At 49.0% G+C, this 16,803-nt stretch overlaps 1 protein-coding gene across 5 annotated transcripts in view; it reads left to right on the top strand.

Annotated features, from left to right (window-relative positions):
* GRIK4 (glutamate ionotropic receptor kainate type subunit 4) overlaps window positions 1-16,803 on the top strand; it is a 341,226-nt gene that overhangs the window by 310,905 nt on the left and 13,518 nt on the right. For 4 of the 5 annotated variants that reach the window (XR_008311082.1, XM_053269825.1, XM_053269829.1 and 1 more), the window contains 3 exons: window positions 4,470-4,583; window positions 11,605-11,714; window positions 16,167-16,340. Coding sequence is in view for 4 of the 5 variants with exons in the window: in XM_053269825.1 (XP_053125800.1) it covers window positions 4,470-4,583; window positions 11,605-11,714; window positions 16,167-16,340 (398 nt within the window). In the remaining variant the exon portion in view is untranslated. The remainder of the gene's footprint in view (window positions 1-4,469; window positions 4,584-11,604; window positions 11,715-16,166; window positions 16,341-16,803) is intronic. The other variant, XM_053269826.1, reaches the window with a different exon arrangement.

Below are 16,803 nucleotides of genomic sequence, written 5' to 3'. Positions count from 1 at the left end.
CATCCCTTGTAACCATCAGAGGTAGAGACACAACTGGACATTTTGATCATGTCTCACCAGTGCTTCATCAGCTGCACGGGCTCCCGGTCCATTTCCAGGCCCAATTGGAAGTGCTGGTTTTAACTTTTAAAGCTCTAAGTGGCTTGGCACTAGGTCACCTGAGAGAGTGCCTTGCCCCATATGTCCCAACTCTGACCTTGAGACGTTCTTCGGAGGCCCTGCTCCGAGTTCCCCTGCCAAATGAGCTGAGGCAGGCAGCTACTAGGGAGAGGGCCTTTTTGAAGGGGGGAAACATACTTCCTTTGTTTTTTTTAAATGATGCAAAATCATCTAAGAATCATAAGAACATCCCAGGTGGATCTGGCCCAAAGAGGCCCATCTAGTCCAGCATCCTGTTTCCCACCGTGACCCACCAGATGCCGCTGAGAAGCCCACAGGCAGGAGCTGAGGGCATGCCCTCTCTCCTGCTGTGACTCCCCTGCAACTGGGATTCAGAGATCATGGTCTCAAAAGAAGCCTTCCCTTTTGTATGAGAGAAAAGGGGGATGCCTCATTTGAGGTGGCATCTACCATCTGCAGCTTTTATAGCTATTTGTATGATAGACAGACAGACAGATCATGCTTCCCGATTAATCGGGAGCACCTTTTTAGTCAAGTTGGTCTTCGTAACTGATTAATCTAACAAATTAATCAATTAAAGGTGGCAGCCTCCACTGAAATCTCTCCCATTGAAAAATCTATGGGGCTTAAAGGTGCTTAAACCTGTCTGGACCTTGTTTAATTAGCAGCGGCAGTTTAATCAGTCAGAGCAAAAAGGTCCCCCTGCCTGCGCCCGTCTGCTGGATTCCACCTGTGTGCTTGCCTAATGAATGTCATCGCTTCCTAAAGGCTGGCTGAACCAGAGGCTCTCCACTAATGCAAATTGCAGTACATCCTTCTGAGGGTGCAACCTCCCATCATTAATGCCGCAGCAGACGTTTTGACCCTGCAGAACAATAATCTTTTGTCACCTGGAGACGATGAATCTGGATGTGCTCAAGGCCTAGCTCAGAGGATGAAAGGGCACCCCGGATTCTTTGCACAGGGTCTCAGTGTGCGGATACTCATTTCTTTTGTCACCAGAGCTCATGCTTAAAAATAATACTTTTTTTTATCTGTGCCGTCACATGCAGCCTTGTCTTTTAGAATTCCCATAAGCCTTCTCAATATACAGGAGCCTAAGTCGGATTTAATGTGACACCAAGCTCCACAGTCACCTTGGGGAAAAGCCGTTTGGGATGTTGGGGAAGTGCGGGTGTGTGTGTGTGTGCTGTTTCTCCAGCTTAACTCTTTCCTGCTTGTGGACTCAGGATCAGCTAGAAGGCTCTGCACCCATTTTGATCTACTGTCAGGATTGGTGCTCTGGCATTCCCGCATCTTCAAGGTGCCCCGGAATACTTGATTCTCAAGAGCAGACAATTGCCATGCTATATTTCACATATATATTTCACACATATTGCCATGCATATTGCACGTGCAGCCAAACAAACCTGCCCATCTGTTGAGACGGTCAGCAAAGGCTTCACTCCATATCCGGTGACCACCAGAGGCGTGGCTCTCAGGGCCTTCAAGGTGGGCCGCTGATGTCCCACGGCATGGAATGCTGGCCATTGAGAACGTGGGTGTTCTAAGTGTGTTCCTAGGGGATGAGGAGAGCTGGTCTTGGGGTAGCAAGCATGAATGTTCCCCTTTGCTATGCAGGATCCAGCCTGGCTTGAATTTGAGTGGGAGACTCCATGTGTGAGCACTGTAAGATATTCCCTTTAGGGGATGGGGCAAATCTGAGAAGAGCACCTGCATGCTTCCATGTAGAAGGTTCCAAGTTCCCTCCTTGGCATCTCCAGATAGGGCTGAGAGAGACTCCTGCCTGAAACCTTGAAGAAGCCACTGCCAGTCTGTGCAGATAATATTGAGCTAGATAGACCAGTGCTCTGACTAAGTATACAGCTGCTTCCTATGTTCCTGTGTTTTCATCATAGAAATGCTGGATTCTGTGTCCACACTAGCCTTATTCAGGCATTACAGAAAGAAATGCTGTACTCACGTACAGTGTCTAAATCGGGGCCGGATTTCAGTCCTGCCGCGGCCCCATCATCACTCACCCCTTCAGCCTGCCGCTCACAGTCATTGTGCCATTTGTCTGAAGAGGTGAGCATCGTGTCGGTGAATGTGGGCATTTCTGTGGTTGAGGGGCTGGACCACCGAAGCCTCCCGAATGCAGGGGTACCCACCCTCACGGATACAGCATTGGCCTTTTCGGATGAACATCACTGTAACTGTGAACAGCGCACTTTCAGGGACGACTGGCAGGGCCGGCGTGCGACTTCTTCCAGCCCCGCTTTCGAGGCTGGACACGAGTAGAGTGTCTTTCCCAACATGTCTGAACAGGAGCCCTGTTGCGTGCAATGGAGGTTGAGATGCCAAGGGTAGCTTGGGTAGCTTTTAAAGCCACTTCAGCTGGGGGTGGGGGTGGAACCAGAAATGGCTCGATAGCTTTGACGGGCCATAATGTAAAATATCGCTGCCTCCTTTCGCTGCCTGTGGCAGGCCCATCGATGGCCAGCTCCTTCTTTCTCATCTAGTTTTTATTGCCTGTTGCCTTCGCTAGGAGGGCAATAAAGGAGCTTGTCCCCACAAGCCGACACGCTTGTTTTCATTCCACTTGCGCTTTCTGGTGCCTTGCTCAGAGTGTCTTTTATCAGCAGGCAGAGGTTATGCAGGCCTCTAACAGAAAGGGACAGATGCAGTAGTTTTATTTTTATTTATTTTTTCCCCTTTTAAAAGAGGAAAAAGAAAAACATTGCACTACGGGCGAGTTCAGGCATCCCACATGGCGCACGGCCCATGCAAGACATCTCTTTCTACCATGTTTACAGCTAGAGCGATGAATCCTGGATGATAAATCCCCCATTTATTGCCCCCACAAGCCTCTCTTCAGCAAGGAAGCCAATGCAGCCCTGGATGTAAAGCTCAAGTGAGTGTATTTGCCAGCCATTTTTAAAAGCAGTACAGTCGCCTGTTGCTGGCAGGTAGGAGCAAAGGTAGGAGGGAGACCGCATGATGCTGTTTGGTTCTTTAAAAAAGAAAAGAAAGCAATTCAAAGTCATTAAAAGAGACCGATAGCAATAAAAACCATATTTAAAATTAAAATCCTTATCTGAGCTACATGATTATTAAATTGGAATGCGTTTTTAAAAAATTAATTTGCAATGCGCCGTCGACAGCTCTTATTTCTCATCAAGAGCACAGCATCTCCACCTCCACCAGCGGTGAGCAGAGGATCGATGCATCTCATTTTACATGGGGTGGCTTCTCTGGTCTCCTTTTAGATAAAGCGGACTCCCCATTGCAAAATACACACCGCCGCTGGGAGGCTTGGTCCTGCAATTGTTTATTCACCACAGTTTTATCCCTCTCTTCTGCCCGTGAGCTCAAGATGGTGTACGTGACTGTTGAGTGTCCCATTTTTATCCTCAAACCATCTCTGTGAGGTAGGCTAGGTTCAGACAGAGTGACTGGCCAAAGTTACCCCATGCCTGAAATCCTCAGTGCAGATAACGCTGAGCTAGCTGCATCAGTGACTCGACTCTCTGGGAGAAGAGCTGGTCTTGTGGCAGCGAGCATGCGTTGTCCCTTTTGTTAAGCAGGGCCTGTCCTGGTTTGCATTTGGATGGGTGGCTGCATAGGAGTGCAGTCTGCTGCAAGATATTCCCCTTCGGGGTTGGAGCCATAGCTCAGTGGTTACAGCAGACTCCTCTTCTCTCCTCCTTGTGCTTCTTGCAAGCTTTGCAAAGAGCGTCTCCTTGCATGCAGAAGATCCCAGGTTCAGTCCCTGGCTGCATCTCCAGAGTAGGGCCGGGAGAGATTCTGGCCTGAATTCTTGGAGAGCTGCTGCCAGTCAGTGTAGACAATTCTGAGCTAGATGGACTGACTCGGTATGTGCTCCTTGCGAGGGTCAGGTGGGTCCTGAAGAGTGTTCCAATGCTGGTGTGGGAGTATCTTCCTACCCGGGGGGGACACCCTAATAATCCACTGCCTGAGGCCACTGCCTCTGCTTGCCTCATGAAAGGGCCACCCCTGAGTGTAAGGCTGAATAAATCATATGCTTGGTTTGTACTGGATTAGCCTTTGCTGCCTCAGTACAGTAAAGAGGATGAGGGAAACCGCTGACCTAGTCTCCGCTCAGCTGTGGGGCTCAGTGGGTTGCCCTGAGCAAGATACTTTCAGCCTGTCCTACCTCACAGGGCTGTTGTGAGGCTAGAATACCAGTCTTCCAGGAAGGGCAAGGCAGAACGTAATAAATAATGGGTAGACGCTAAGTTTGCTGGCACCCTTGGGACAAGCCACCCTGGGTTCTTCCACCGTCCTCCCCACCTCAGGCCCCATTTGGGGGAGAGTTATTGATCCGCTCTGTGTTCTTTTCGTTTTAGAAAGCTGATCTGGCAGTGGCTGGCCTGACGATTACAGCGGAGAGGGAGAAGGTGATTGATTTCTCCAAGCCCTTCATGACGCTGGGGATTAGCATTCTCTACCGCGTTCACATGGTAAGAGGCTCCTCTTCTGGAACCGTTCAGGCCAAGGGCTGATATATGCATGCAAGAAGGAACCATCCAGGCTTAATTCATAGCAATGTTTTCTCTCTCTCTCTTTTGGCTTTTCATCTGAACGCAAAATGGGCCAGACCCATCCTCTCAACCTTCATGGCTGCATCCTGGCTTTTGGAGTAGGCAGCAGGTGCATTTGGGACATCTCAGAATGATTTCCAAGCAGACTTGAGAGCTGAAAGGCATTGCCCTCAGCCTCACCAGTCACTCAGGTGAGAGGGCCCGTGGCAGGCATAGAGAGAAGCTTTTCTCTCTCTCCCATGACTCTAGAACTCAGAATCACCCAAGGAATTTGATTAGGAATGGATTTTGGACACACAGGAAAAAAGGCTTCTTCACACCAGAAATAATTAACATGCAGAACTCACTGCCACAAGATGTGGCAGTACAGATGGCTTTGAAAGAGGACTAGATGAATTCATGGAGCAGGAGAGTTCTATACACTGTTATCAGCCAAGATGGCACAGCAGAGCCTCCATTTACAGAGGCAGTCTACCGCTGACGACTAACCTCAGGAGACAAACTGCAGGAGGGAGGGCTGTTGTCTCCACGCCCTGCTTGTGAGCTTCTTGGAGGCATCTGGTGGGGGCCACTGTGGAGAAAGGATGCTGGGCTAGATTCAGCTCTGGTCTGATCAGAGCATCTGCTTTGCGTGCAAAGGTCCCGGGTTCAATCCCTGGCAGCACCTCCGGGTAGAGCAGGGAAAGCCTCCTGCCCGAAACTCTGGAGAGCCGCTGCCAGTCAGTGCAGACAATACTGAGCTAGAGGACAGCTTCCTGTGTTGCTATGGAGCAGGGCTGCCCTTCTGTGAATCAGACAACTGGTGCATCTGGCCCAGGGCTGCCTACTCTGACAGGCAACAGCAGCTCTCCAAGGTCTTGGGCACATGCCTTTCCTTGTCCCAGCCCTGCAACCTAATGCCATTTTAACTTAAAGATCCCAGGGATTGCATCCCTGGACCCTCCCTGACCCAGGCATGGGAAATAAAAATCTTGGATGGGTCAAGGAAATCAAGTGTCAGGCCTGTGTCCAAGGAGTGAATCCTCATCAGGGTTCGACTGGGAGGCAGGTATGGGAAAGAAGAACAGCACTGGAGCCAATCCAGGGGGCTGCAGATGAGTTGGCAGTGGGTACACACTCTGGACGGTAGCTGCATCTTAGCCTGACCTGGCCAGCTGCCCTCCCGCTCCCTGAATCCCTCTGCAATATCCGGCATACAAAATAGTCTTTGTCAGACACAAAATGGGTTGATACTAATCCTGTCTTTGCCCCCGGACCGAGCCAGACTGAGGTAAGGAAGATGCCAGGAATGTCCTGGCTCCGGTGGAGAAAATCAATAAAGAAGCAAGCTGCCTTTTTAAAAAAAAATCAGAAAAGGCAGATAAAAAAGCAGAAAGCAATGGATGTGTGAAGCCGCCATCCTGTTCCGGCGACAGTCTTCCAATTTTTCTGGTTTGGGGTAGTTGTGTTGTCCTGGTGGCTGAGGCCAAACTTTTGTAGCCCAAGGAGATCTAAGCAGAAACCTGGGGTCTTCTCTTTGGGAAAGAGACAGGGAGATGGCTGAGGAACCCTTGCTCTCCACCTGAAAGAGGAGCAACACAGACTCCCAAACAATCCCCAGCAGGCTGGATGTATGAAGCTGCCTTATACTGAATCAGACCATTGATCTATCTAGCTGAGGGTTGTCTACACGGACTGGTAGCCACTCTCCAGGGTGTGAGCCAGGAGTTTTTCTCACGCCTCTTGGAGATGCTACCAGGAACTGAACCTGGGACCTTCTGCATGCAAAACGAATGCTCTGCCACTGGCCTATGGCCCCTCCATTGAATGGCTGGTTATCTTATTTCCATTCCACTTTGACTGCTCTAGGATCTGCATTGCCTTTTCAGAAGCCTCACCTCTTTAGCTGTAGCCTACCTGCCTGTTGAGGGAGTCTTTGCCAGGAAAAGATGGCAACCCCACGGTGCCCCATAATGCACCACCAGCACATTAATAATGGCATAAACATGCTTGCAGAGCTGCATGCTACGCCGATGTTACTGCTTCTTGCTGCAGTGAAAGAAACGACAAATGTATCAGTGGCCCAGTTCAGACGTACAAGTTAACTGGAGTTAAGCATGGCCAAGGTTTCGATTCTTAACTCCGAATTGCACCGCAGATGTTCACCAAACCGTGGCCAGCCGAACTCCAGTTGAATGAGGGGGAGCCCCTCCCTGCTGCCCGGCCGCCAAAAGCACACCCCACCTTCTCTGTGATTGGCGTTTGGAATAGACACGAAACCGCGGATATAGCTGAGTCAGCAATCGAGCGTAACGCTTTGTCAGCGAAACCTCCATTGACGGCAGTGAAACTTAGAGATAACCGAAGGTTCCAATTGGAGTTTGGCAAGCCCAACCAGAGTTAGCTTTGGGCCCGTAACCGCAGTTTCGCACATTCAGGCACACTGCAGTTACAACCTTGGCCAGATGTAACTGTGGTTATCCTGTACGTCTGAACTCAGCCAATGTGAGTGTATGAAGCTGCTTTTTACTGAGTCAGGAGGTTGCTGCATCCTGCCCAGTACCGTCTGCTCTGGCTAGTGGGTGGGGTTCCCTAGCAGGAGCCTTTCCCAGCCTTGCTTCCCAGGATCGAGTTGAGCTGGAGATCCACTTGGATCACCTTCTGCATACATGGCAGGTGCTCTGCTTTGGAGCAAGCTGTTTTGAAACCTTGCTATCCCATCTTTCCATCAAAAATGCAGCAGGCAGCTCAGGAAAAACATAATTAACATAACAGCATCACAACAACCTAAGGAACCGATATAGATATCCACACACAAACATACCATGAATAATACAACAGATAAAATGACCTGGATGCTTTAAAACAGATCTTTTTTTTTTTAAAGAAAGCCATTGGCCTGCTCCCCATTCCAGCTAGGTCCCTTTTTGTCAACGCACAGATAATATCATCTCTATCTGCATTAGATTGTTTTTCTGGCTTTCCAGAGCCTTAGTGCTACCATTGCTTCTTTGTCACGCCTTAATAAACCTCCAAAGGGGCCGCATTCTGCCCAGTACACCTGGGCAAAGCTGACTAGAAGTCATTAGTGCTTCCCAGGTGTCGCTGAGACCAGAATATTTGCATTCGAGTTGTTCTGAACGGAGCCCTGCCTATACCTGCTTTGTGTTCCAATATGTGCTCCATATGTTCCGTGGGCATTCAGAACACACTCTTGATTTCCCATCAGCTGAACAGCAACATAAACAAAACAGTGCAACAATTAGAGCAGATTTCTCTGCTGTCCCAGCTTCCACCCTTGCCGTATCCGAGACTAGTAAAGATGCAGCCTTCCGCACCAACACAAACAGAGCACCTGCCGTCTTACTGCCAAGAACAAACAAGTAATTAAAATCCACTTAGAATCCAGTTTCCTCTGCTACGTGTGGAATCAAGGATCAATGAGGGAGCTCATCAGTAAAGTCCCCACGTTATCCTGTGCTTTATTGCAATGTAGCCACTTGGTGTCCTGTACTTCCTCCAAAGAGCTCAGAGGCAGGTTCTCCAAGCCTCATGGCTGCCCCGGAAGATGAGTTAGGCTAAGAAATAGTAGAGCAAGTTCACATGATCTACATTAAGGTAGGAGAAACCCCCCTCCACCCTCAGCCAGGAGCTGTCTGCACTTCCGTTTGCCGATCATGTGTCCGTGAAAAACAAGGCCAGAGGTGGGGAGCTGTCAAGCCCCAGCTGGGTAGGACAGTTTCCCCTCCTACCTTGTTCCGAAGCTAGGGGCAGAATCTGGTAGGGTGTGCTCATCCTACCCAGCTGGGGCACGATCAAGCTCCCAGCCTCTGATCTTGTTTTTGAATGACACACAAAGAGAAAATGGGAGTGTAGACAGCTCCCGGATTACAGTAGGAGGTTTCTCCTACCCTAACGTAGATTGTGTGAACTGCCCTCATGAGTCACTCAGTGAGTGTCATGGCTGAGCAGAATTTGAACCCAGGTCTCCCCCAGCGCAAGCCCAACCAAACATGTAGGAAGAGCCCAGCTCCACAAGTTGTGCAGCCCTGCCCAAGACCCACATTCAGGAACATCTTACCCAGGGCACCCCACTGGCCCCGCCTGGGGATACAGAATCCCAACGGGACCCTTTTCTCGGACCCTCACAAATGCCTTTGTACTGTGAGGACCGAGAGATGTCGCTCGCATCCTTCTGGGTGGGTGGAATATTTTTAATTTGGCCTATGCTAGAGTTTCCCAGTGCTGAGAACTCTTTTTGAGGGTGTGTTTTTTTGCCATGTGGCTGAAAGGTGACATCGTCCAGTTGCACTAGGAGCACCTTAGAGGTGGAATCTGGAAAGGTGGCACATCGCCTCCTCTCCTCACTACACCCCCCCCACCCCAAATTCCAGCTCTCCTATCTCTTTAGTCCCTCTGTTGGTTTTGGGAAGATCTTCTTGCTTAGCATTAACACTGCGCATATAAGAGCAACGTGGCAATTAGCTAATTAAACCAGTAAATATTTATTTAACAATGGAAGGCATGATAACTAATCACAGTTGTCTTCCTTTAAGGATCTGGTTTGCACAGCAGACGAAAGCGGCGCCAGAGACCCATCTTCCGCTTCCCTTCCCTCTTCCCTTCATATTTCAGCACAGAAAAGCTGCAGCTGACGTTGTGTTAATCTACAGTTCCGATCAGACATTTCCTAACAAATAACTACAAATAAATTTCCTGCCCGGTCACTGCCTCCCCATCTCCATCCCCTCCCAACTCTAATAACATTTTATTTTATTTTCTGTATCTACCGAGCTTCCCCGTCATGTTTTTTCCTTACCACCACCCCGTTTCCCGGCCTCCCCATCCATGCGCCGTTTTCACGCACGTCCGTCTTATCGCGGGTAACCAAATATGGCAGGTTTAAATGGATCTGTCATTTTCCTCAATTTCACTAGTTGTGATTTAATCAAGTATGGATTGCTGACGTGGGGCTCCGATGGGGTTTCCGAGTAGCAGGCTGTAGAAAGAGAGGAAGTAGCTCCCGGGTTATGGTTATGCCCTGCTCTCCGTTTGGGTTAATGGGATACAATGGAGAATATTTGCTTGGCCTGTCACTGTGTTTTCAATCAGCCAGTCCATCGGTTCTTTATTGTGTAGCAAGAAATATTGCTTTACGCTGCACCGCAGACCTCCAAACAGATCCACAAGAAAACAATACATCAATATTGTGTATCAGACAGTCCTGTTGGTTGTGTTCATCACCCCGGCCGCCTTATCAACTCATTGCTCACGGTTTTCAAATTCATCTTGGCTGTGCCCGCTGCAGAGAAGGCTACCTTAGAAGTCACATGCTCACCAAAGCAAATATATGCATTTAAGCTTTGTGGGGCTGCCAGCCATTGGCTGCAGATAGCATCACCAGTTCCTCAGTGGAGGGGAAATTGGAAGCAAAGCTAGCACTACTGTTTTTAGTGGAAATCCAAGGTATTATTAGCTTTTGTGCTGCACACCAGTACACTTTGCAAGGATATTGATCACGTTGACAATGGACAGTTCCTTCCGTTTAACACACGTTTGCAGTCAGGTGTTCTCAAACTTAGGTCCCCAGATGTTGTTGGACTACAACTTCCATCGCCCCCTGCCACAATCAACCACATCCAGGCATCCAAGCTTGAGAACTCTTGCTCTGTCTTTGGAGAAGGGAGGAGAGATGATCTGGTGGTGGCGAGCATGAACTGTCCCCTTGGCTAAGCAGGGTCTACCCTGGTTTGCATTTGGATGGGTGATTACATGTGAGCGCTGTAAGATCTTCCCCTTTGGGGATGAGGCCACAGCTCAGTGGCAGAGCAATCTGCTTGCATGCAGAAGACCCCAGGTTCAATCCAATGCCAGGGATTGAACCTGGTACCTTCTGCATGCAGAGCAGATGCTCTGCCACTGAGCTATGGCCCGTCACCTCCAAGACTTGTTCTCTCTCAGCCCGTGCTCCTTGCTTTGTAAAATGTAAGCAGTAATTGGTTGCCTCTGAGCAGGTCTTTGTGCAGTTCTGCTGAGCAGTCTTAGAGTTTGAGTTTTGCGTCTCTGATTTGTAATAACTCTGATATTGATTTGTACTTGCACATGCATATCCCTTCACTGTATGACCCATTGGTGCACTAGGCTCCCATTTTGCACCTGGCTCCTCCTCCCAGCCGCTAGATTGCATCTGGCTCTGGTTGGTGAACCACAGTATTCTGTTAATAACGAGAAGAGATCCTGAAACCTCCCCACTGCTGATGGCCTACCGTTCCCCAACCTCTACATATCCTAGTAGAATGCATGCCAGGGAGGATTCTGGAAGCGACCCAAGGATGCCTTGTCCCTCCCTGGCACTTGCTTCCCCGGCACTCCATCGGGCTGTCCTGGCTGTTTCAGAGGAGGAAGCTCGCTGGCTCCTGGCTAGAAAGCCCTTGTGCCTGGCAACTGCCTCTTTCCCCCACCCCTTTCGGGAACCAGTAAATTTGCCAGCAAGGGCTGCGGCTCAGCTGCAGTAAAAGAGAACCCCAAGAGGACAGAAAAGCAAGTCAGGACCCAGGATCCAGAGGATAGTGAAGGCTGGAAGCAAGCTGATTCCAGGAGATGCAAAACAGGGAGCAGACCTCCATGGGGCCTCCACGGGTGGCATCGAAACATCTCAAGCAGAACCCGTGCTGCTCACCACTTCTTCATAAAGGGTCGTCTGAGATGCTTCTTGGAGAGAGATGCAAATTAGCCGGGGAGCTGCTGGCTTGTACTCTGCTCCCGTTGTCTTTCTGCAGAATTTTGCAGGACACCCCCCACCCACCCCACAATGTTTGCTTGCATCATCATTCCCCCGTCATCATTGTCATCATCACCTGCTTTTCCACGTGTTGCATTTCTGACTGTTATTTTGTAGAATGGAGATCTGGTTTTTAAATAAATATATATTGAGCTCATTTTTTCCCCTCCTTCGTCTTAGGGGCGCAAGCCAGGCTATTTCTCCTTCCTGGATCCTTTTTCTCCGGGCGTCTGGCTCTTCATGTTACTCGCCTACCTGGCCGTGAGCTGTGTCCTCTTCTTGGTGGCCCGGTATGGTTAACTTTTTCCTCTTGGTCCCCTCTTCCTTCCCCATCCTCGCAGTGCCACCTGCTGTCAGCTTTTAAGAACTGCAGGGGGGATTGAATCATCTAACGTGGGGTCGAGCCTCATTCATGGAGCAATGCTGACGTTTTGGATTCGCGAGTCAAGGAAGTAATTCCAGGAGCAGGGCCAGTGCTTTGCAATATCACTGCATGATCGCGCTGGAAGAGAAGGGAGTATATTGGTATCACTCCGTACCAGCCAATGGGGGGGCCCAACCTATGGTGGCCCCGGGGTGAGGTGTCAAATGCTGCCTTGTCCCGTGCCCCTGGTGGGGGCCAGCCCCCCTCCAAAAGCAAGCCTTGCAGTCTTTGAAAGTGGATGGGAATGGGGCCCGGGGAGGTGACTGCAACCTCCTCTTCACTCCTTGTGCTTCTTGCAAGCTCTGGAAGGATAATGGATAATTTGCCAGAATAAACAAAACCAGGCTTGGGGATTTCTGAGTTTGCCTGATATGGGCCCACTTATGGGGCATGTGGCCAGCTATTCTGGGATGCCACCATGAAACCCAATAAAGCTTTTGAAATGGGATTTTGGAAGGTGGTAGGCTTAACTTTGCAGCTCTGCTCTCCACTCCACTGAAACACTGGAGCTTAAGATCATCTTAGCAGTGTCTGATTTGAGGGGGCAAAGGGGAAGAATGCCATCTCAGCTGCCATTTTCACGAATACCATATACAGTACCTGAATAAGACTAGTTTTCCCCAGGTTCTTTAATGTTAGAAATGGGATGGGGAAGACAGTCATCTTAAATTCAGAGACCTCTTCCTTTCAGGAAGGTACAGATACAACCTGTACTTTTAAAAGGGATTGTCTTAAATTCAGAGTCATCTGCTATTTGGGTAAATACAACAGCACTAGGTGCCCTAATGCCTAACCCTATTCACTCTAGAGTAGATTCACTGGTCACTATAGGGCTACTTGAGAGTAAATCACTTGAGGATTGCCCGTCTAAGCTCTGGTCCTGTGCACACTTACCTGGGAGTGAGCCCCATTTAACACACTGACTCATTTCTGAGTAAGCATACATAGCATTGCCCTGTACGTGACTGCCTGCTTCTTCAAAACATCTATGAGTTTAATTTTTTGAAACCACACAGTCTCAAACCATTAAGATTAAATTCCTAGATTTCAACTGAATTTTCACTGGGATGAAGCACCTTTGTAGCCTCATCCCAAACATTTTGGAAGTGAACTCCATTGAACTCAACGAGATTTACTTCCTTGATAGGTGCACTCAGAATTGGAGCATTTGGAAGCAAGGAAGAAAGGAAGTCTATAGGAAGTGGGTTTGTTTAATTTTTTTAAGCGTTTAATTTGAAGAAGCCAAAGGGAGTAAAGCCCAAGATTACTAATCTGTGGATCCAAGGCTCTCTTCACCTTGCACAGTTTATGAAAAGGACCTGCTAGAAATGTGGCCCATTCATTTTCTCTCGACATTGATGGGCACAGAGGACTATCAAGGATTTGTCTACACATTGCATCTGCATGTTGCATCTGCTTAAAATGGAGCTTTCCGTTGACAGAGTATCACTGTGGCTCCTTCCAGGAGAATAGTTATTTCCAGAATTCTGTAACTGCCTCCCTTAAGCATGCGAAAGAGGCACTGGAGATTTTCTACATCGTTTGCAGGTGCAGTAATAACGCTGCAGAGCTGCAATCCCATTACCAAATGGAAGCGTGCCGTCCCTCAGGGGTCCCTTGGCACGGCCCAAGTTGTAGAGTTGATGGGCTGTAATGCTTTTCAGGGGCACGCAGCTTTTAAGACTGCTTGATAACGGCGCTGGGGCCTGTCTACACCGAGATATGGCTTCTCTTGATGCCTTTCAACACGCTGCTTCCCAAAGGTGTCGGTGCAGATTCCTGTTATGGAGGAGACAGGCCTTCGGATAACACCCTGCTCGTGTCAGATGGCTCAGAAGCATTCCTAGCTGAGAGCCGTGATGCCTGGCCCCCTCTGGTTGTCAAAACACTTCAGTCTGGGTGGTGTTTTTTACAGTGGAAAAGAGAGAGGACCTCTCTTGCACCAAGACCCAATATAGATAAGGAACTGTGTTCTTGGAGTCACAGAGGGGCAGACAGAGAGGATGGGGTCATGCTTTTAAACAATTTCCATTGTGCTGTAGTAGTTACAGTGTTGGACCAGGGAGACCCTGTTCAGCTGTGAAATTCACTGAGTGACTCTGGGCCAGTCACCTAACCTACCTCACAGAGTTGTTGTGAGGTTGAAGATAACAATGTTATCTGGGATCCTTGGGGAAAGAGTGGGATATAAATGTAGTAAAGCAATAAATAGTAACTAACTTTCTATGAGTCCCTGCAGTGCTTTCAAGTAAAATTATCTAAGCATCACAGAGTTGCTTCCCCTGCTTGTTAAGGTAAAGTGTGCCTTCAAGTCGATTTCGACTCCTGGCACCCACAGAGCCCTGTGGTTTTCTTTGGTAGAATACAGGAGGGGTTGACCATTGCCGCCTCCCACACAGTGTGAGATGATGCCTTTCAGCACCTTCCTATATCGATGCTGCCTGATATAGTACCAGTGGGGATTCGAACCGGCAACCTTCTGCTTGTTAGTCAAGCATTTCCCTGCTGAGCCCCTTAAGATGAATGTTTGCCTACTTGAGGCTGGTTATATTAACTAATTAGGAAACTAAAATAAGCCACTGGCCTGAATGTTCTTATAAAGCTTTCCCTATTCATTTGAGTGGAAGGAGCACCTCTCTTTACAGTCATGGAGCTGACAAGGGAACACATATGAACATAAGGAACGGAGTCAGACCATTGGTCCATCTAACTCAGCATTGTCTACACTGACTGGCAGCAGCTCTTCGGGGTTTCAGAGAGGGAAAGGTTTCACTCCAAGATGCCCCCCAATCTTAACGGGAGTTTGCAGAGGCTCTGTGCCTAGCCACATGCTCCGTTAGCAGTCAGCAGTATATAAATAGATACTGTACCAACTCTGATCAGACCTTCCCTAACAGCAAACTGTCATAATCAAAACCGAACATTCTGAGCCCCAAACATCCAACTGATCCTCCAACCTGTCAATCATGCTCCGGGTTCTATTTTCTCCAAGCTTCAACACCCACCACGCTTCAATCCTGATGAAAATTGGGCTATTGGCGCCAAGGAACGATTCCGTCCCAGGGCTAATAGAGCCGCTTCAGGGCCATGTTTTGCATCAGGATCATGGCACAGTGAAAAAGGGTTATATCATGCCTCCTCTCTGCATACTGTGCTCCTGAGCACGCTATTTAGCTGAATCAAACAAACGAGGAGGGCCAAATTACACAATGCAAATTGCAAGCACAGGGCCGAATTGCATGTTTCACTTTATTTTATTTTATTTATTTATTTATTATTACTCCTACTACATTCATATCCTTCCTCTAAAGAGCCCAGAGTGGTATACATGGTTATGTTTGTCCTCACAACAACCCTGTGAGGTAGGTTAGGCTGAGAGATGTGACTGGCCCAGAGTCACCCATTGAGTTTCATGGCTGAATGGGGATTTGAACTCAGATCTCTCCAATCCTAATCCAGCACTCTAACCACTGCACCACTCTGGCCCTTCGGAGGCTTTTAAAGGAGCTACCAATGGCTAAAACCATCCCTGCCCTGAGGCAGTGTGCCGTGAAGGGGCTGGGGGTCAGAAGTGGGGGGTGCGATTGCCTTCATGCCAGCTTGTGGGTTCTTGGAGGCGTACCATCTACTTGGCCATTGTTCTGCTAGATTAGATACAGGGTGCAGGAGTAGATGGACCTGATCCACCTGGGCTCCTCTTGTTGTCCTGGGAGAAGGTGACATGCAAACACACCATGAGCCTTCAGGATTGTACCAAGAGTTTGAGTACCATCAAACAGCCCTGTGGTGTGGGAGGATGAAATAACGATGGAGGTGCAAGTGATGCATGGGGCAAAGCCAGAGCAAACTCTGGTGGAGGTCCATAGCAGTCCTGACATGCAGATCAGTCCGGTGGGTGGCCGACATCACCATGGACCCCAGACGCCTGTCGCACCCCCAGCTAGGGAGGCACCACAACGGGCACCTGGGGTCCGCAGCAATGTTGGCCAACCACTCAACCCATCTTGAAACACCGACCAAGGATTGCTAGGACCCCAAAGATGGTGAACTATGCCTGAGCTGGGCTCCCCACATAGTTCACCATCTTTTCTCCCAAACTTTCCTGGCTACAGGCCGAATCCAGGTGAGAAACTGAAAAAGAATGTCCACAGTCATTTGGCTCACAGGGCAAAAGCCTTTTAATACCAATTGCCTTGCCAGTCGGTTAGCTGCAAATCTCCATTCCTGGGAGAATTGAGAAGTTTATCATTGTTGTTTCCAGTTGCACTCAACAGCGATTCCCCAGTGTGATTAGACATCTTGTGTTTTGATGCTGCAGACTGACGCCCTACGAGTGGTACAGCCCCCACCCCTGCTCCCAAGGGAGATGCAATCTTCTAGTCAATCAGTACTCTCTCGGCAACAGCCTCTGGTTTCCTGTTGGGGGATTCATGCAGCAGGGCTCCACCATTGCCCCCCGGGCTTTGTCAACGCGCTGTGTCAGCGGAGTCTGGTAAGGAGTCATACTAGTGGTCCCCTCTCACCTTGTGATGGTTCACTGTAGAATGGTCAGTGCAATGATGTTCAGTGAGTGCTTTGGGGACTTGTGGTAGGACAGAAGATCTCCAAAGTCCTGCTTATTGCTTACTCCAGGGGTTCCCAACCAATAACTTGTAGCTGGGGTTGATGGGAGTTGTAGTTCAGCAACATGTGGAGGCCCCCAGTTTGGGAACTCCCGAGTTACACCATTGGAGGAACTCTAAAACTGGATATTCTTGTGGGTGACACATTTGGAGAGGCCTTGCATAGTCCATTTCCACATGACAACATGGACCCCTCTTCTAGAGTCCGGTGAGATGTTTGTCTTTCAGGCAGCTCCATCCCAGACTGTATTCATATGTATTCATATGTATTCAGTGCAACCACAAAGAGTTCATGATGTTAACAGAGATTCTAGTATCCTGAGCAGCTTTTTG

This window comes from Hemicordylus capensis, chromosome 8 (assembly GCF_027244095.1).
Source record: "Hemicordylus capensis ecotype Gifberg chromosome 8, rHemCap1.1.pri, whole genome shotgun sequence".
NCBI lineage: Eukaryota > Metazoa > Chordata > Lepidosauria > Squamata > Cordylidae > Hemicordylus > Hemicordylus capensis.
This window is presented reverse-complemented; position numbering and strand designations above follow the sequence as displayed.